The sequence below is a fragment of the Pristiophorus japonicus genome, chromosome 14 (assembly GCF_044704955.1).
Source record: "Pristiophorus japonicus isolate sPriJap1 chromosome 14, sPriJap1.hap1, whole genome shotgun sequence".
Taxonomy (NCBI): Eukaryota; Metazoa; Chordata; class Chondrichthyes; family Pristiophoridae; genus Pristiophorus; species Pristiophorus japonicus.
In genome coordinates, this window is record NC_091990.1 from 17,849,650 (window position 1) to 17,870,543 (window position 20,894).

Consider the following 20,894-nt stretch of genomic DNA (forward strand, 5'->3'; position numbering starts at 1 on the left):
CGCCGATTGGTCAATGCTGCTATCAATATACCAGCACTGAGTAAGGGTCCTCGTCATTGGCTCCTGATTGGGGAGGCTGCAAGATGGCGATGCTTTGGTTTGTGTTTTAACAGTGCATTTTAATGTATTCATTTCTCCCCCTGTATCTTCAGTTAATTTAATTTTATGATGAACTGTGCTATAGTTTGATGCGCAGTTCTATTGTAGAGCTGTAAACTGTGATGTCCAGCAACTAAACGCAAGTTATACCGCAGGCTGTGCACCAGCAGCTCCAGATGTGTTCGTGGGCTTCTCTGAAAATATGGCTTCACACCAGCTTGGAGTTACACAGTAGCTGGTGTGAGGCCAGGTGAAAGCGAGATGGCCTGTTGAAGGGGTCTACCTCCACTTGGCTTTAGACTGGGATCTGACGGTTGAGTTATCCTTTCATGTTAATATGTAACCAAAGCTGCTGCTTATCAGAGCGACAGAGGCGATATAAACTGCAGCCTCAGATCTCTGCAAACCTATCGCTGAGGTGGGTTGGCAAATATGAAATCACAATTAAGAACAATGGCCCATAATTTGCGATCAGCAGCGAAGCAAAGGTGCTCATGATGGCGCCGAAGAAAGCTGCTCGCAGAGATCTCGCGATCTTGAATGATAAAGGAGTGAATGGTTATGAGGAGTGGCCAAGATCACATCAGCCATGACCTGACTGAATGGCGGAACAGGCTCGAGGGGCCAAATGGGCTATTCCTGCTCCAATTTCTTGATCTCTGTGGCAAGAAGTTTGCCTTTTTTGATGTTCAGTTGATTGCAGCTCAGAATAGGGGATCCCTAGTGTGATGCCAACAAGCTGTCTAAGCAGCCAATCACACTGCAGAATTCTCACAGACTGGAAAGCAGGAAATGTGAAGCAGCTTTTATCTGGGCTTTTTAAAATGTCAGAGAGAGCGAAATAAAGATTGAGGCTTTCGGGGATAAGGTATAAGTTTGACTATCATCACAAAACTTTAAAAACGTTTTTAAAAATTGTAATCTTTATCATATTGGAGAAATTTGACACTCCACAAATATAAATTAAGGCCAGGATGTTTGTTTAGCAGTCATCATCATAGGCAGTCCCTCAGAATCGAGGAAGACTTGCTTCCACTCTTAGAATGAGTTCTGAGGTGGCTGAACAGTCCACCAGTCAATACGCTGTTAAAACTCCACTTATGCCTATTTCAACAAGGCTTATTGTTTAATGGGGTATTTAACAGCGATATGGAAAAGCCCAAGTTTTTGTCAGTTTCACTGATTGCTGGCCTATGGGTGAGGACACAGCGCAATCAGTGTCAGAGCAGTGAATGACTTGACGACAACTCCAAGATTTCTGCATTTAGATGTGGATGCACTAAATCCTGAAGTTGCGGTCAATTTCAGAGGGGTGATGATGGCAAACGCTGGTAGTTCGTTGTCATTAGCTACCACAAATTCTGGGCCAAAATGCCTGAGAAGTATTGGGTTCCACGTAAAGAGAGCAATACAATTAATGTTTATTATGAAAATACTTTAGAATTGAATGGCACAGGGGGTAAGAATTCCTCTGGCCAATCTGTGGCAACATCATAAATGAGCTTGTGATGATCTCCTTTGTTCAGAATTTTTGGCAAAATCATAAACATGTTCCTGACTGGCCACATATAGTGACCAGAGGAATTCTTTATCCCTATTCTTTATGTTTTCTGAATGTGTTAATTTTAATGCATTGGTGAAGATAATATATTATATATATATATATAAATATGTCTGGGTATATGCATATTAATGTTGAATTTTGATTGCACACCTGACTCGTATATGTCAATAGCATGTCAGCTGTGGCTCAGTGGGTAGCACTCTCGCCTCTGAGTCAGAAGACAGTTGTTATGTATGAAGAAAGAGTCTGACTGGATAGTGTGACCGTAGTCTTTTATTGCAGGTCTCCAGAGTGCCTCTCCAGCCTGTGAAGCCTCCTTAAGTACTTGTACTCCCAAGGGATTATGGGATCCTTTGGGACTCCAGGGGATGAGCCCTCTGGTGGCTGTACAAAGTATATACAAGTTTACATATATATCAACACTCCCCCGCAACCCCCCTCCCAAAAAGTCAACAGTACAACTATTTACAAGGTGAGACGATCTGGGGCCCTTTCCCTGGTTGATCGTCTCGGTGCAGATGCTGGTATTAGTGAACCGTCTGTTGGGCCCCTACTGGGCTGCTCTGCAGCTTGCCTTGCTGGGCTGCCTGGTATGGTGAGTCCTGCTGGGCTGCTGCAGATGATGGGTTCTGTTTCGTGGCCAACCGTGGTGTCGGTTGCCACTGGTGTGTATGTTGGGGTGTCAAAGAAGGTAGGGTCCACAGTGGGTTAGTCCATGAATCTGAGTTTGATTTGGTCCAAGTGTTTCCGGTGAATGAGTCCATTTGAAAGTTTGATCCGAAACACCCTGCTCTCGTCTTTGGCCACGACAGTGCCGGGAAATCACTTGGGACCTTGTCCATAATTCAATACAAATACAGGATCATTGATTTCAATCTTGCGTGACACATTTGCGCTGTCATGGTATGTACTTTGTTGAAGCCTCCTGCTCTCTACCTGTTTCTGTCGATCAGGGTGAACTAACGAGAGCCTTGTCTTAAGTGCCCTTTTCATGAGCAGTTCAGCAGGTGGGATCCCAGTGAGCGAGTGGGGTCTCGTGTGGTAGCTAAGCAGGACTCGGGATAGGCGAGTCTACAGTGAGTCTTTCATTACCCTCTTCAAGCCCTGCTTGATGGTTTGCACTGCTCTCTCTGCCTGACCATTGGATGCTGGTTTAAATGGGGCAGATGTGACATGCTTGATCCCGTTGTGGGTAATTAATTCTTTGAACTTGGCATTGGTAAAACATGGCCCGTTGTCGCTCACCAGGACATCGGGTAGCCCATGCGTGGCAAACATGGCCCGCAGGCTTTCAGTGGTGGCAGCGGACGTGCTTGCCGACATTATTTCACATTCAATCCATTTGGAGTACGCACCTACAACCACAAGGAACATTTTACCCAAGAACGGGCCTGCATAGTCGACATGGACCCTAGACCACGGTTTGGAGGGCCAAGAACATAAACTTAGTGGTGCCTCCCTGGGTGCATTTCTTAACTGCGAGCATGTGTTACATCTGTGTTACAAGTCCTCATCGATACCGGGCCACCACACGTGGGATCTGTCTTATCGATTTCATCATTACAATGCCTGGGTGGGTACTGTGGAGGTCACTGATGAAGGTGTCTCTGCCTTTCTTGGGAACCAATACCCGATTTCCCCACAGAAGGCAGTCTGCCTGTATAGACATTTCATTGTTGCGCCGCTGGAACGGCTTTATCTCTTCCTGCATTTCCACTGGGACACTGGACCTGCTCCCATGAAGCACACAGTTTTTAACGAGGGACAGTAAAGGGTTCTGGCTTGTCCAGGTTCTAATCTGTCGGGCTGTGACGGGTGATTGTTTATTCCCGAATGCTTCCATAACCATGACTAAATCTGCGGGCTGTGCTATTTCCACCCCCGTGGTGGGCAATGGCAGCCTGCTGAGAGCATCGGCACAGTTTTCTGTGCCTGGTCTGTGGCGGATGGCTAGTTGTATGCAGACAACGTGAGCGCCCATCTCTGGATGCGGGCCGATGCATTAATATTTATCCCCTTACTCTCAGTAAACAGGGATAACAGTGGCTTGTGGTCAGTTTCCAGTTCAAATTTTAGCCCAAACAGGTATTGATGCATTTTCTTTACCCCATAGACAACCGCTAACACTTCTTTTTCAATCATGCTGTAGGCTCTCAGCCTTAGACAGACTGCTGGATGCATAAGCAACCAGTTTCAATTTCCCAAAATCATTAGCTTGTTGCAATACACACCCGACGCCATACGACGACGCATCACATGCTCGTACCAAATGCTTACATGGATCATACAACATAAGCAATTTGTTTGAGCATAACAATTTTCTAGCTTTTACAAAGGCATTTTCTTGGCTTTTGCCCCGTACCCATTCGTCTCCTTTACGCAGTAAGGCGTGCAGTGGTTCTAACAGTGTGCTGAGACCCGGTAAGAAGTTACCAAAGTAGTTCAGGAGTCCCAGAAACGACCGCAGCTCCGTCACGTTCTGTGGCCTCAGTGTGTTCTCGATTGCCTCCGTCTTCGAATCGGTGGGCCTGATGCCGTCCGCCGCAATTCTTCTCCCCAGGAACTCCACTTCAGGCGCCAGGAAAATGCACTTCGAGCGTTTTAACCTGAGCCCCACGCGGTTGAGTCGACTATGAACCTCCTCCAGGTTCTGCAGATGCGCGACTGTGCCCCGACCTGTAACCAAGATGTCGTCCTGGAAGACCACCGTGTGCGGGACCGACTTCAGTAAGCTTTCCATGTTTCTCTGGAATATTGCTGCTGCTGACCGAATTCCAAACGGGCATCTGTTATAAATGAAGAGACCTTTGTGCGTGTTGATGCAGGTGAGGACCTTCGATGATTCCTCCAGCTCCTGCGTCATGTAGGCCGAGGTCAGGTCCAGCTTCGTTAATGTCTTTCCTCCCGTCAGTGTAGCAAAAAGGTTGTCGGCCTTTGGTAGTGGGTATTGGTCCTGCAGGGAGAAACGATTGATAGTTGCTTTGTAATCACCACAGATTCTGACGGTGCCATCTCCCTTGAGGACAGGGACGATCGGATTGGCCCACTCGTTGAATTTGATTTGGCAAAATGATGCCCTCTTGTTGCAGCCGGTCTAGCTCGATCTCTCCCCGTTCTCTCCTCATGTACGGTACTGCTCTCGCCTTGTGATGCGCCCCCGGAATTAGGTGGATCTGCACTTTTGCTCCTTGGAACTTCCCGATGGCTGGTTCAAACAGAGAATGAAACTTATTTAAGACCAGGGCACATGAGGTGTCGTCAGCAGACGAGAGCGCTCGGACGTCGTCCCAGTTCCAGCGTATCTTTCCCAGCCAGCTCCTGCCAAGAAGCGTGGGACCATCAACGGGTACCACCCAGAGTGGTAGCATGTGCAACGCTCCATCGTAGGAGACTTTTACAGTAGCACTGCCGATTATGGGAATCAGTTCCTTTGTGTAAGTTCTCAGTTTTGTGCGAATTGGAGTCAAGACTGGCCTTGAGGCCTTGCTGCACCACAATTTATCGAAATGCTTTTTGCTCATAATGGACTGGCTCGCGCCCGTGTCCAACTCCATTGATACCGGGAGTCCATTTAGTTCAACCGTCAGCATTATCGGGGGGGACACTTAGTGGTAAATGTATGCACCCCATATACCTCTGCCTCCTCGGTCTGAGGCTCTGATTCGTCGTGATCCGCCGTGGATCTGTCCTTCTCTGCAACATGGTAGTTTGCAGAATTAACAGAATTAACAGCTTTCCTGCACATACGTTGGAGGTGTCTCATTGTTCCACAGCCCTTGCAAACGTACCCTTTGAAACGGCATGAATGGAAACGATGATCACCCCCGCAGCGGCAACAAAGTGTTAATGGCTTTGCATTCATCACCCTTGATGGTGGACTCTGAGACATCTGCGGACGTGCAGCTGCAGGCATGTTGGGCCTGCCCTGTATGTTGCGATTTGAAAACAACATCACTTTGTTCACTGTACTTGTAGCAGCACTCGTGCTGAGAGATTTGTTTAGTATTGTCACTGGTGGCAATGAACGCCTGGGCTATCGCTATGGCCTTATTCAAGGTTGGGGTCTCTACAGTCAAAGGTTTGCGAAGTATCGTTGCATGGCCAATGCCAAATATGAAAAAGTCTCTGAGCATGTTCTCCAAATGTCCTTCAAATTCGCAATGTCCTGCACGGCATCTTAGCTCAGCGACATAACTCGCCACTTCCTGGCCTTCAGACCTTTTGTAGGTGTAGAACCAGTACCTCGCCATCAGAACGCTTTCCTTTGGGTTCAGATGCTCCCGGACCAGTGTGCACAAATCATCGTATGATCTCTCTGTGGGTTTCGCTGGAGCAAGCAAATTTTTCATGAGGCCATATGTTGGTGCCCCGCAGACGGTGAGGAGAATCGCCCTTCGTTTGGCAGCGTTCACTTCTCCTTCCAGCTCCTTGGCCATGAAGTATTGGTCGAGTCACTCCACGAAGGTTTCCTAATCATCTCCCTCCGAGAATTTCTCCAAGATTCCCACTGTTCTCTGCATCGTTGGGTTCGTTATCTGTATCTCGTCACCAGTTGTTATGTATGAAGAAAGAGTCTGACTGGATACTGTGAGCTCAAAGTAAAGTGTGACCGTAGTCTTTTATTGCAGGTCTCCCGAGTGCCTCTCCAGCCTGTGAGGCCTCCTTAAGTACCTGTGCTCCCAAGGGATTATGGGATCTCTTGGGACTCCAGGGGATGAGCCCTCTGGTGGCTGTACAAAGTGTATACAAGTTTACATTTAGAACAGTTGTGGGTTTAAGTCCCACTCTAGGGACTTGAGCACAAAAAAATTCTAAGCTTACACTATAGTGCAGTGCTGAGAGGTGCCGTCTTTCGGATGAGACGTTAAACTGAGGCCTCGTCTGCTCTCTCCAATGGGTGTAAAAGATCCCATGGCACTATTTAGAAGAAGAGCATGGGAACTATCCCCGGTGTCCTGGTCAATATTTATCCCTCAATCAACATAACAAAAAAACAGATTATCTGGTCATTATCACATAACTGTTTGTGGGATCTTGCTGTGTGCAAATTGGCTGCCATGTTTCCCACATTACAACAGTGACTGCACTCCAAAAGTACTTCATTGGCTGTAAAGCGCTTTGAGAAAGGCTGTGAAAGGCGCTATATAAATCCAAGTCTTTCGTTAGTAAATGCACTATTGTTTTTACATTGTACTGTCATGCTAATTGGTTAGATGTCCATTTTTTGAAGTATCTACTTGGTGAATTTGATACTCCTTTTCATGCTGCAGTATTCAGTAATATCACTATTGAGTCAGTATACAGGATTGGAAAGAAATTTAGCATTACAGCAGATTGGGACAACAAATCATTTGAGTTTTGAGAAGAATGTTGCAGCCAGTAAACTACAAAATTCATCAGTTAACATAGGCAGATGTAGTATATTAAGATTGTAGGGCAATTTTACTCCTGTTGCAAATACTTAATTGATATGGCTGTTGCAGTAGAGATTGTACTGGCTCTACCAATACCGATGGTCTAAATTAATTTTTCAGACTACTACTTCTTGATGAAAGAAAGACTTGCATTTATATAGCGCCTTTCAAGACCACTGGACGTCTCAAAGCGCTTTACAGCCAATGTAGTACTTTTGGAGTATAGTCACTGTTGTAAAGTGGGAAATGTGGCAGCCAACTTGCACAAAGCAAGCTCCCACAAACAGCAATGTGATAATGACCAGATAATCCGTTTTTTATGTTGATTGAGGGATAAATATTGGCCAGGACACCAGGGATAACTCCCCTGCTCTTCTTCGAAAAAGTGCCATGCGATCTTTTACATCCACCTGAGAGGGTTTAACCTCTCAATAAATACTACAGAATCTCTAGAAGAGTATAAAAGTCCTGGGGTGAAATTAAAAGGGGTATTAGGAAAGCAAAGAGAGAGCATGAAAAATTCTTGGCAAGGAAAACCCAAAGATGTTTTATAAATATATTAAGAGCAAGAGGATAACAAAAAAAGGGTAGGGCCTATTAGAGACCATGAAGGTAATCTGTGTCTGGAGGCAGAAGATGTGGGTATGGTTCTTGATGGAATACTTTGCGTCTGTTTTCACAAGAGAGGGGCAATGCAGACAATGAAATAAACATAGTGAGCGAGGAGGGGTTTAGCAGCTTTGAAAATGGATGAGTCTCCAGGCCCAGATGAAATGTATCCCAGGCTGTTAAGTGAAGCAAAAGAGGAAATAGCAGAGGCTTTGACCACCATTTTCCAATCCTCTCTGGCTTCAGGTGTGGTGCGAGAGGATTGGAGGACTGCTAATGTGGTACTTTTGTTTAAGAAGGGAGAAAGGAGTAGACCGAGTAATTACAGGCCAGTCACCTTGACCTCAGTGGTGGGAAAATTATTGGAAAAAATCCTGAGGGACAGGACAAATCTTCATTTGGAAAGACATGGATTAATCAGGGACAGTCTGCATTGATTTGTTAAGGGAAGGTCGTGCCTGACTAACTTGATTTGAATTTTTCGAGGAGGTAACCAGGAGGGTCGATGAGGGCAGTGCGTATGATGTAGTGTATATGGATTTTAGCAAAGCTTTTGATACGGTCCCACATGGTAGACTGGTGATGAAAGTAAAAGCCCATGGGATCCAGGGCAAAGTGGCAAGTTGGATCCAAAATTGGCTGAGAAGCAAGAAGCAAAGGGTAATGGTTGATAGGTATTTTTGTGACTGGAGGGATGTTTCCAGTGGGGTTCTGCAGAGCTCAGTACCAGGTCCCTTGCTTTTTGTGGTATACATCAATGATCTAGACTTGAATATAGGGGCTATGATTAAGAAGTTTGCAGATGATACTAAAATCGGCTGTGTGGTTGATAATGAAGAAGAAAGCTGTGGACTGCAGGAAGATATCAATCAACTGGACAGGTGGGCAGAACGGTGGCAAATGGAATTTAATCCAGAGAAGTGTGAGGTGATGCATTTGGGGAGGGCCAACAAGGAAAGGGAATACATATTAAATGGTAGGACACTGAGAAGTGTAGATGAACAAAGGGACCTTGGAGTGCATGTCCACAGATCCCTGAAGGTAGCAGGCCAGGTAGATAAGGTGGTTATGAAGGCATAGGGAATGCTTACCTTTATTAGCCGAGACAAAGAATATAAGATCGGGGCGGGGCGCGGTGGGGGTTATGCTTGAACTGTATAAAACACTGGTTAGGCCACAGCTGGAGTACTGCATGCAGTTCTGGTCACCGCATTACAGGAAGGACATGATTGCACTGGAGAGGGTACAGAGGAGATTTACGAGGATGTTGCCGGGAGTGGAGTATCTTAGCTAAGAGGACAGATTGGATAGGCTGGGTTTGTTTTCCTTGGAACAGAGGAGGCTGAGGAAGACCTCACTGAGGTGTTTAAAATTATGAGGGGCCTAGATATAGTGGATAGAAAGGGCCTATTTCCTTTAGCCGAGGAGTCCACAACCAGGGAGCATAAATTTAAAGTAATTGGTAGAAGGTTTAGAGGGGATTTGAGGGGAAATTTCTTCACGCAGAGGGTGGTAGGGGTCTGGAACTCACTGCCTGAAAGGGTGGGAGAGGCAGAAACCCTCACCATATTTAAAAAGTACTTGGATGTGCACTTGAAGTGCTGTGACCTGCAGGGTTACGGACCTAGAACTGGAAAGTGGGATTAGGCTGGATAGCCTTTTGTTGGCCGGCACGGACACGATGGGCTGAAATGGCCTCCTTTCGTGCTGTAAACATCTATGATTCTATGATTAAAGGAAGCATATAAAGTTCTGAATGCCACAGCTCTTATTTCCATCAATGAGGCTGACTGGCTAATTCGTGAACAACATTGAGAGTTAAAAAAAGACTACACCAGGAGTATTCTATTCACTCCAGAAAAACAGCTTTTCTTTGCAAAAGGCCAGCATAGCAAAATAAATAATCTGACGTAATATGACAATCTTTTTCTCCGATAAGAGTTGCCGGACATTTCTGGTTTATGATTATGATGTGTTATTTTAGGAAACATTTGATTGCCGTTGAGTGTGGTTTCATTATTTGCAGCAGTTCATGAAGACCCATCACCACCTTCTCGGGACACTCTGGGATGGGCAATAAATGCAACCTTGCCAGCATCACACCACATTCTGAGAACAAACATTGTTTTTTTAATTGTGTTTTTTTTTCTTCATCTAGAATTTCCTGACAAAAAGTGAGAAGAAGATACAATGAAATAAACTTTTACCATGAATATGGCCATTAGCTGAAGAAAAGCCTGTCTCCTTCCTTTGTGTACTGCAGTTTGTATAAAAATGGAGGAGTTGCCCGACAAGTACATAATCTTCCAGGGCGAGGTACATCTTTCAACATGTACACAGATTGCTGCTTTAAATATACACAAATTTCTTACAATTTTTATTGCCTATTTTTAAATAATTAAAAAAAAATCTACTCAAATTAATTTTTCAGGTTGCATCTGTAACCGAATATGGAGCATTTATTAAAATTCCTGGTTGCAAACGACAAGGTACATCATACTATCAATTGTGTACACAGTCTATATATCTTACTGTTTTGTATTTAAATATATACAGGTAGCACAATTGTTAAGATACACAAATCCTTTCCACTTACTGAATAATGTTAAATGTATGTCATCTTTTTCTTTTATTGTTGTGGCTCTTGCCAAATCAGATATTCTCTGTTCTATAAAATGTCTGATCAATATTTGCTACCAGTTGTGTGTGTTCCAAACTAGCATTTCCAAATACAAGCCAAGAAACTCAAGAGGCATAAATCAGAAGCGAACCGTAGCAGACCAGGGCGAGTCAATGAGCTACGTGGGCCAGATAGCCAGGGGTCATGGGCGCTGTATCTAGGATCAGTTCACTGAATGCTTGTTTTTATTTCGCAGGTCTTGTTCACAAGTCACATATGTCAGCAAGTCGGGTGGATAATCCGGCCGAGATTGTTGATGTTGGAGAAAAAGTTTGGGTTAAAGTAATTGGAAAAGAGGTACGGCAACTATCCTTCTCAAAGCTGCATGTGATTCTAAGAGAATTTTTCCCAGCTCCATTCCTCTGATGATCTGTGGGGAAGATTTCCTCCTTGTGCAACGTGCAACAAAATTGGATATATATTTGTTAAAAATGGATTTACAATTTTGTGTCACACAATGCAGATAAATACCTCTCAAAACAAGCATTTTTATTGGCTCATTTTCTGACATTTTTACTAGATAAAGTAACAGGAGTTTAAGGGGACATGTATTGTATAAAGCAAGTAAAAATACACATGCTTTTCTCACTTTTCTTTGGGGAGCTTATAGATCCGATGGATTAGGGGAGGCAGTGGCTGTATTCTACTTGGATTTCAGAGAAGTATTTGACACTAATTCACTCGGTGCCTGCCTATGAAATAGATAGCAAAATATTAGGTTGGATTGATGCGTGGCATTTGGAGATTTCAGCGTACAAGTGGTTGCCAGTGGAATCCCACGAGATGGTCGCTGTTTAAATTTTTATGAATGACCAAGGACAGAATATTGTTTGCAGTGTCTGAGATTACAGAGTGAACCCAAATTGTGTGCAGCGACCAATGGTGCTCACCAATTTGCGATAATCCAAAGGGTCCTGGATAGGCTGGATCAATAGGCAGAAAAGTGGCAGTGGAATTCAACACAGATAAGTGCAAAGTGATAAGAATAGGTAGAAAAATCAAGGATGTGGAGTACGCATTAAATGGTATTTGGTTCTTGGAATCCTGCAGCGTGGCTTCCTACAGTTGTGCTGATGCACCACTGGGTGATGTGTAATGAGAAAGGACTAAATAGCAATCTTGTTGTGCGAGGCCCCTTGGGAAAGAGTGACCATAATATGTTAGAATTCTTTATTAAGATGGAGAGTGACGCAATTAATTCAGAGACTAGGGTCCTGAACTTCAGGAAAGGTAACTTCGATGGTATGAGACGTGAATTGGCTAGAAAAGACTGGCAAATTATACTTAAAGGGTTGACGGTGGATAGGCAATGGCAAACATTTAAAGATCAAATCGATGAACTTCAACAATTGCACATCTGTGTCTGGAGTAAAAATAAAACAGGGAAGGTGGCTCAACCGTGGCTAACAAGAGAAATTAGGGATAGTGTTAAATCCAAGGAAGAGGCATATAAATTGGCCAGAAAAAGCAGCAAACCTGAGGACTGGGAGAAATTTAGAATTCAGCAGAGGAGGACAGAGGGTTTAATTAGGATGGCGAAAATAGAGTATGAGAGGAAGCTTGCTGGGAACATAAAAACTGACTGCAAAAGCTTCTATAGATATGTGAAGAGAAAAAGATTAGTGAAGACAAACGTAGGTCCCTTGCAGTCAGATTCAGGTGAATTTATAATGGGGAACAAAGAAATGGCGGACCAGTTGAACAATTACTTTGGTTCTATCTTCATGAAGGAAGACACAAATAACCTTCCGGAAATATTGGGGACCGAGGGTCCAGTGAGAAGGAGGAACTGAAGGAAATCCTTATTGGGCAGGAAATTGTGTTAGGGAAATTGATGGAATTGAAGGCCGATAAATCCCCGGGGCCTGATTGTCTGCATCCCAGAGTACTTAAGGAAGTGGCCCTAGAAATAGTGGTTGCATTGGTGATCATTTTCCAGCAGTCTATCGAATCTGGATCAGTTCCTATGGACTGGAGGGTAGCTAATGTAACTCCACTTTTTAAGAAAAGAGGGAGAGAGAAAGCAGGTATTTATAGACCGTTTGGCCTGATATCAGTCGTGGGGAATTTGTTGGAATCAATTATTAACATAGAAACATAGAAAATGGGTGCAGGAGTAGGCCATTCGGCCCTTTGAGCCTGTACCGCCATTCAATAAGATCATGGCTGATCATTCCCTCAGTACCCCTTTCCTGCTTTCTCTCCATACCCCTTGATCTCTTTAGCCATAAGGGCCATATCTAACTCCCTCTTGAATATATCCAATGACCTGACATCAACAACTCGCTGCGGCAGGGAATTTTACTGGTTAACAACTCTCTTGAGTGAAGAAGTTTCTCCTCATCTCAGTCCTAAATGGCTTACCCCTTATCCTAAGACTATGTCCCCTAGTTCTGGACTTCCCCAACATTGGGAACATTCTTCCTGCATCTAACCTGTCCAGTCCTGTCAGAATCTTATACGTTTCTATGAGATCCCCTCTAATCCTTCTAAACTCCAGTGAATAAAGGCCCAGTCGATCCAGTCTCTCCTGATATGTCAGTCCAGCCATCCCTGGAATCAGTCTGGTGAACCTTCGCTGCACTCCCTCAATAGCAAGAATGTCCTTCCTCAGATTGGGAGACCAAAACTGAACACAATATTCCAGGTGAGGCCTCACCAAGGCCCTGTACAACTGCAGTAAGACCTCCCTGCTCCTATACTCAAATTCCCTAGCTATGAATAGCAGTGCATTTGGAGAGCAGTGACAGGATCGGTCCAAGTCAGCATGGATTTGTGAAAGGGAAATCATGCTTGACAAATCTTCTGGAATTTTTTGAGGATGTAACGAGTAGAGTGGACAAGGGAGAACCAGTGGATGTGGTGTATTTGGACTTTTAAAAGGCATTTGACAAGGTCCCGCATAAGAGATTGGTGTGCAAAATCAAAGCACATGGTATTGGGGGTAATGTAGTGGCGTGGATAGAGAATTGGTTGGCAGACAGGAAGCAGAGAGTCGGGATAAACGTGTCCTTTTCAGAATGGGAGGCAGTGACTAGTGGAGTGTCACAGGGCTCAGTGCTGGGATCCCAGCTCTTTACATTATACATTAATGATTTGGATGAAGGAATTGAGTGTAATATCTCCAAGTTTGCAGATGACACTAAACTTGGGTGGTGGTGTGAGCTGTGAGGAGGATGCTAAGAGGCTGCAGGGTGATTTGGACAGATTGAGTGAGATGGCAGATGCAGTATAATGTGAATAAATGTGAGGTTATCCACTTTGGTGGCAGAAACACGAGGGCAGAATAGTATCTGAATGGTGGCAGATTAGGAAAAGCGGAGGTGCAACGAGACCTGGGTGTCATGGTTCATCAGTCATTGAAAGTTGGCATGCAGGTGAAGAAGGCAAATGGCATGTTGGCCTTCATAGCTAGGGGATTTGAGTATAGGAGCAGGGAAGCCTTACTGCAGTTGTACAGGGCCTTGGTGAGGCCTCAACTGGAATATTGTGTTCAGTTTTGGTCTCCTAATCTGAGGAAGGACGTTCTTGCTATTGAGGGAGTGCAGCGAAGGTTCACCAGACTGATTCCCGGGTTGGCAGGACTGACCTATGAGGAGAGACTGGATCAACTGGGCCTGTATTCACTGGAGTTTAGAAGGATGAGAGGGGATCTCATAGAAACATATATAATTCTGACGGGACTGAACAGGTTAGATGCAGGAAGAATGTTCCCGATGTTGGGGAAGTCCAGAACCAGGGGTCACAATCTAAGGACAAGGGGTAAGCCATTTAGGACTGAGATGAGGAGAAACTTCTTCACTCAAGAGTTGTGAACCTGTGGAATTCTCTACCGCAGAGAGTTGTTGATGTCAGTTCGTTGGATATATTCAAGAGGTAGTTAGATATGGCCCTTGTGGCTAAAGGGATCAAGGGGTATGGAGAGAAAGCAGGAAAGGGGTACTAAGGTGAATGATCAGCCATGATCTTATTGAATGGTGGTGCAGGCTCAAAGGGCTGAATGGCCTACTCCTGCACCTATTTTCTATATTTCTATGTTCTGAAGTTGCAGCTCTTGCTGTTTTCAACAGAGCTGTTCTGGAATGCATTCCATAATTGACATTTTTTTTAAATCAAAGAAATATGTGGAAAGAGTGTCAGTTCTCTTGTACAAAAAGGAAAGTACTTGGAACAAAATGTAATTCCCTCTGCACCTTCTTTCTCCTTTAGCTAATCTGTCCCATTTCTTCTGCAAGATGTACATAACTTTGCATGTTTGTGTGATGCTGCAGCAGATTTTTTTTTAATAAACCTTGTGTACACATGATACCTGACGATAATTAAAACCAAGCTTTTGTTTTTAGATGAAGGATGGCAAAGTCAAGCTTTCTCTTTCAATGAAGGCTGTCAATCAAGGGTCTGGGACGGATCTCGATCCAAATAATGTTGCTCTTGAGTATGTGTTTTTTGTTAATGGCTTTGACTTGTTTGTTTCTAAAATGCACTGATAGTTGTGAAAAAATTGAGCACTGATACTGTGATCTAATGCTAGGTTTCCCTGAGCTCAGGGTATTATGAGCATTTGCCAGCTACTGAAATCCTTCTCCCACACAATGTTTTTAAATTTCCTGTTGTCAAAACAAGTAATTTGATCATGGAAAAAGATGAATGCAGCCTCAGATTTATCATGCTACACTACACACAAAAATGGAACATGGCTCTTGTTGATGGAGGATGCTGCTCCCTCCTATAGGGTAGAGCCTATTTAAAAACAAAAGCAAAATACTATGGATGCTGCAAATATGAAATGGAAAAATAGAAAATGCTGGAAAGTCAGCAAGTCAGGCCGCATCGGTGGAGAGAGAAACAGAGTTAACATTTCAGGTCGATGACCTTTCGAAAGTTCACCGACCTGAAACATTAACTCTGTTTCTCTCTCCACAGATGCTGCCTGACCTGTTGAGTATTTCTAGCATTTTCTGTTTTTTATTCGATCCAATTTTAAGTTTTTCACAGGAGATAAATTCCATCTTTTGTGATTGTTTGCAGCCAGGATGAGCGAAGGAAACGCAAGTTTAGAGACTTTACGGGGCAGAAGATAACACTCGAAGCTGTCCTAAACACAGTCTGCAAAAAGTGTGGATGTAAAGGTACTTAATTACATGCATAATTTCTCGTTTGATGTTAGGAGTTTAAAAAAAAATACTGGCTTAAATTCACCCTTCGGGAATCCAGATAAATTGTAGTTGCTGTTAATTGTAGTTGAAATCAATTGGAGGTCAGTAAATTGTTTGTAAATTTTCAGCCCCAGGGCGATAAATGAGTTTCTGTCTCCTTTTAAGATTGTTAGCCATCCATCTATGGGTGCAAGTGCACTGCAGCTGCAGTGTTGGTATAGAGTAAATGCAGTTTGAATCGGGAGTTTGGACCCAATCTGACAACAGACTTAAAGTGAGTGAGACTCCCTGATGGAGTTGACTCGCTTTGCTTTGTTTGGAAGTCAATTTGAGTCTTTATACGTAATTTACACTCCGACTTTAAACCTGTGACACAATGAATGCAAGGTTTGATGTGTGGTGTCTAGAATAATATATAAAATATATAGGTAGATGAATAGGTGGTTCAGTGGATTTGCATACCAGTGCTCAACGAATTCCTCAAGAATGCTATGAACGAGGATCCCAGTATAGGCAATCTATTTCGCCCAGAGGAAGAGGATAATAGCAAGATAGTGAGTCATTGGCTCGAGTAATGCAGGTAGAGGTTTGGGAGTACATTGTCTGCAAAATTAGGAAAGAAAATAAATTAATGCACCAAAAAAAATCTGAGCTGCTAACATCGCAGATCTCATTTCAGCACAAATAACTGAAAGGCTCTAAATTTGAGGAAAAGCAGTCAAGATGGGTAGCATTTTAATAACTTGTCTAGTGAACTAGTTTTAAAAATTGATGTTGCAACTGTGAGTCCTTGGAACTCAGCTACTGCTGTAAATTGAAATATACGGTCAGCTGTCAGCTTTGTGATGGTGGAGAGATTTTCACCTGGAAAATCAAACTTGTGTTGCAAGGTTTCATTTGAAGAGTGGCCACGACTTGGGAGGGCTCTTAACGTGGTAAGATCCTTTTCTTGTCTGGAAGCTTTCAAAATATACCTTTTTCCTGTCCTGAATCATCTCAGCCTGGTATATTTATGAAACTCTCTGTTGAAAACTGGGATTATGAGGGTGTACAGGAACTTTAAATGTTCTTTTGTACCTAGTACCTAGTGAGAGCTGTGGCTCAGTGGGTAGCACTCTCGCCTCTCTGAGTCAGAAGGTTGTGGGTTCAGTGCTGAGGGAGTGCCCATCATCATCATAGACTGTCCCTCAAAATCGAGGAAGACTTGCTTCCAGTCTGAGGGCCCAACTTTGGCCATGACTTGCATCAATTTTTTTGGAGTAAATTGTTTTTTCTGGTGTAGGTTTAAAAAATGCCATTTTCCCCCCAAAATTTGTTCCAGAGTAAATCAGTTAGGTACGATTTTTTTTTAGTTCAGTTTTTTTTTCAAAAGGCAGCGTTCCCAGACACATACCAGTTTTGACCATTTATGCCACTTTGGCCAGCTAAAACTTACTCCAAATCGACTTAGGTCAGCGTATGTGGCCAGCTCTGAAAAACCTTGCGGGCAGTTAAGAAATCGACGCAGTTTAGTTCGTTTAAAGCACCAAGACTTACAAAGCACTAAACAAAGCACAAAAATAAGCATTCAATAACAAATAAAAATTAGAAGGAAGCTGAGGACCTGCGCCAAGACTTACTTTTTGTGGTTTGTTTAGTGCTCTTTAGTAATAAGTAATAAATCAATAGCAAATAAAAAATAGAAATCCTACCTTTATGCCAGAATCAAGTTTTTTTTTTTAAAGTCCCCCCCCCCCCCCCCCCATCAAAACACACTCTTTCCCCCCCCCCCTCCCCGCCGCCCCACCCCCCCCCCCCCAATCAAAACTCTCAAGCACAACCATCAATGAATAAAAAATAAAACTTAAGTCCTACCTCGGCCTGGGAACTCAGCCGGCCGGTGCGGGAGGCCACTGAGCCAGGGATAGGGTGTGGCGAGATCGGGGCGTTCCTTCAGCCTGGGCTAGGGGCTGCGAGCATCGTGCCCTGCTCACAGCCCGCAGGTCACGCTGGGAGGGCAGGAGCAAGCGCGCAGATTTCACTGCGCATGCACGCAGCTGTTTTCGGCGCTGGCCTGTTGCTCCACCCCCCACTTCACAATGCACGCCACTCTGGGGACTTGGCAGAGCGGCCAGGATGGGGCGACTTTTTTCCGGCGCCGTTTCCAGTGTGCAAATTCGGCGCACTTAAGGTAAGTGCGCCAAACAAACAAAGGGGTTGGGCAAAATTGAGCCCTAAAAGTGAGTTCTCGGGTGACTGAACAGTCCAATACGGGAATTACAGTCTCTGTCGCAGGTGGAATGGGCGGGTGGGGAGTCTGGTTTGCTGCACGCTCCTTCCGCTTGCTTTCTGTACGCTCTCGGCGACGAGACTTGAGACTTGAGGTGCTCAGTGCCCTCCCAGATGCTCTTCCTCCACTTTGGCCAGGGACTCCCAGGTGTCGGTGGGGATGTTGCATTTTATCAAGGAGGCTTTGAGGATGCCCTTGAAACGTTTCCTCTGCCCACCTGGAGTTCGCTTGCCGTGTAGGAGTTCCGAGTAGAGCATTTGCTTTGGGAGTTTTGTGTCAGGCATGCCAACAATGTGGCCTGCCCAACAAAGCTGATAGAGTGTGGTCAGTGCTTTGATGCTGGGTATGTTGGCCTGATCGAGAACACTGACTTTGGTACGTCTCTCCTCCCAGGGGATTTGCAGGATCCTGCGGAGACATCGCTGGTGGTATTTCTCCAGCGATTTGAGGTGTCTACTGTATATGGTCACGTCTCTGAATCGTACAGGAGGGCGGGTATCACTACAGCCCAGTAGAAGGTGCCGTCTTTCAGATGAGACGTTAATCTGAGGCCCTGTCTGCTCTCTCAAGTGGTCGTAAAAGATCCCATGGCACTATTTCGAAGAAGAGCAGGGGAGTTATTCCTGGTGTCCTAGCCAATAATTATTCCTCAATCAACATAACAGAAACAGATTATCTAGTCATTATCACATTGCTGTTTGTGGGAGCTTGCTGTGCGCAAATTGGCTGCCGTGTTTCCTACATTACAACAGTGACTACACTTCAAAAGTACTTCATTGGCTATAAAGCGCTTTGAGACGTCCTGTGGTCATGAAAGGCGCTATATAAATCCAAGTCTTTCTTTAATAATTTGAAATAAAATTAAGCATTTGTTGCAAACAGTGATATCATGCTGATGTTCACCTGCTTTAAAATATTACTGTATACATGGATAATATAGATATCCCCAATGAATGAAAAGGCAGTAACAGAGGTTTGGTTGATGTTTTGTGGTAGTTGTCTGAAATCTAAGATGTGTTACTGTCTTCACAGTGAATCATCAATAAACTTACCACCTTGCACAGCTTCTGTTGTGTTGTGTGGGGGCGGGATGCTGTGAGAATGGACTGATGGTGATTACAATGATTGGACGTGCACAGAGTCTGCTATTTGTATGCGATTCAGTGGACAGATTGACCAAAGGTAGTGCAGTGCATGGAATTGTCAGCATGACACTGGAAGTGTGTAGAGCAGGATCGAACTGAATTGTGATGGCATCGGGTGGGGGGGTGGGTACATAATTTGAACTTTTTTTGCAGGTTGTTTCCCATACAATGAACACTTGAGCCCAGATATTGGGACACTTCTTGGACAGAGGGATGATTGTAATGACTGTCAGCCCAGGATGCTCTTGTGCACTTCCCCAGGATACTCTGTACACCTCCCAAAAACAACTTGCATTATGTACCACCTTTAACATGGAAAAATGTCTTGCTGAATACAGAGCAACTTTGTCAGCGGTGTGGGTTTGTGCCAACCCTGTCTAAGAGGTATTGAGTGCGGCATGAGGAGATGGGGAGGAAACACAAAAATCAAGTGTGCAAATCTTTCAAGGAGCCAACTTTTCTTTGTTGTGGTATTTAAATCCTCCTCGAGTACCCTGTGCCGATTGCTATCCATTGATTCCTTTTGCAGCTGTGTCTGTGTGGATGTTAGGGCCAGTGTCTTTGGAACTATACTTCAGAATAGACCAAAACCTTCAGGAGGGGAAGAGCAAGGATAAAGTTAGTAGGAAGATATAAGGTGGAAAATTCCTCCTTTTGATGGCTGCATTCATTATGTGATGGGGTTCTAAGCTGGATAGATCACGGAGGTCCCACTTCTTTGCTGAGTTTGCCACTTAGGATGGAAGGCTCACTGTCCCCTGACTAGGAAGAGGACAATTGGATAGGGGACGGTACTTGGTGACTGATCAATCACAGACACACATACACGTTTAAGGGCAGGATCGGATCCAGAGGTGATGATCTCTGTGGTCAAATAGCCTACGGCACTCAGTGTACAAATAGTTCCTTTTGTGTTAAGTGGACAACTGCACCCGTATAAAGGTGTCACATTGCATGACACCTGTGTAGTAGCATCTTTGCATTTAATAAAGAGTGAATCATAACTTCAGAAGGACTGTAACCTTGTTTTCCTTCCAGGACATTTTGCGAAAGACTGCTTCATGCAGCCTGGAGGCGTTAAATATAGTCTAGTTCCTGATGATGAGGTGGAACCAGCCGACTGCTCCAGCCAATCTGAATTTCAACCTCCAAAGAAGAAAAAGAAGGTAGTTATTTATTCATCGGCTCGGTCTATAATTCCAGCCATCTTAGAGCATTGTCGTCACCAGCATGCAAAGTGCCAGATAGTTTAATTAGTAGGTGTGATTCAACGACATGGGATTTGGTTTGTATTTGTCCGCAAGGATGTTTGTTGTTGTCATGAAGTAGGTGAAGATTTGATGCGCATTGTCCCTGTAAAGCTTGAAAGCAGTGCAGAAACGCCCAATCCCGATGTGGCCAGTTGAATCCTGGTTGATGGTCCTTCGGGTCGGAGATTATGTGATTTATAGGAGCATCTGCTGCCCAATATTCTTGCTAGCGAGTTGGTAAAGAAAAGTCAAAGGAATCGGGGAAAGTTTGGGTAGCTAGGTTGGTGATTAGAACAAATCATTGTTAATTTGCAACATGTCACAAAGTCTATTCACCGATTTTGTAGGATAATGTGGGGTCGAGGGCAACGCCCTAGTAGATAGGATGAGCATGATCTTTAAGAAGTTGACCATTTAGGATGTAAGTGAGTTCACGAGATGCACTAGTTGTGCAAGTGAAAGACGGAGGTCTTATTTGTGGTACTTGGTAGATGCCATTTCAGTCACTACTCCGCTTCAAGTTTCATATCATTAGTGGATGTGGGTTCCAAAGTGGAAAAGTCACTAGTTTGACTAGTAAAGACATAGTCATCAGCACAGATGAATTTTTACGGTCTGGCCTTGGGGAAGGCCATTGATTTGGTATATCCGCAAGCTGGTGAGTTGAGTCACGTGTACTCTGCGATGTTGGGCTCAGGCAGTTATTCA

At 44.3% G+C, this 20,894-nt stretch overlaps 1 protein-coding gene across 2 annotated transcripts in view; it reads left to right on the forward strand.

Moving 5' to 3' along the window:
* Positions 1 to 18: 18 nt before the first annotated feature.
* zcchc17 (zinc finger, CCHC domain containing 17) overlaps positions 19 to 20,894 on the forward strand; it is a 26,910-nt gene continuing 6,034 nt past the window's right edge. For both annotated transcript variants that reach the window (XM_070898962.1, XM_070898963.1), the window contains exons 1-7: positions 19 to 97; positions 9,845 to 10,002; positions 10,118 to 10,175; positions 10,563 to 10,663; positions 14,710 to 14,801; positions 15,395 to 15,495; positions 19,975 to 20,102. In XM_070898962.1, coding sequence (XP_070755063.1) covers positions 9,961 to 10,002; positions 10,118 to 10,175; positions 10,563 to 10,663; positions 14,710 to 14,801; positions 15,395 to 15,495; positions 19,975 to 20,102 — 522 coding nt within the window. In that variant the 5' untranslated portion in view covers positions 19 to 97; positions 9,845 to 9,960. The remainder of the gene's footprint in view (positions 98 to 9,844; positions 10,003 to 10,117; positions 10,176 to 10,562; positions 10,664 to 14,709; positions 14,802 to 15,394; positions 15,496 to 19,974; positions 20,103 to 20,894) is intronic.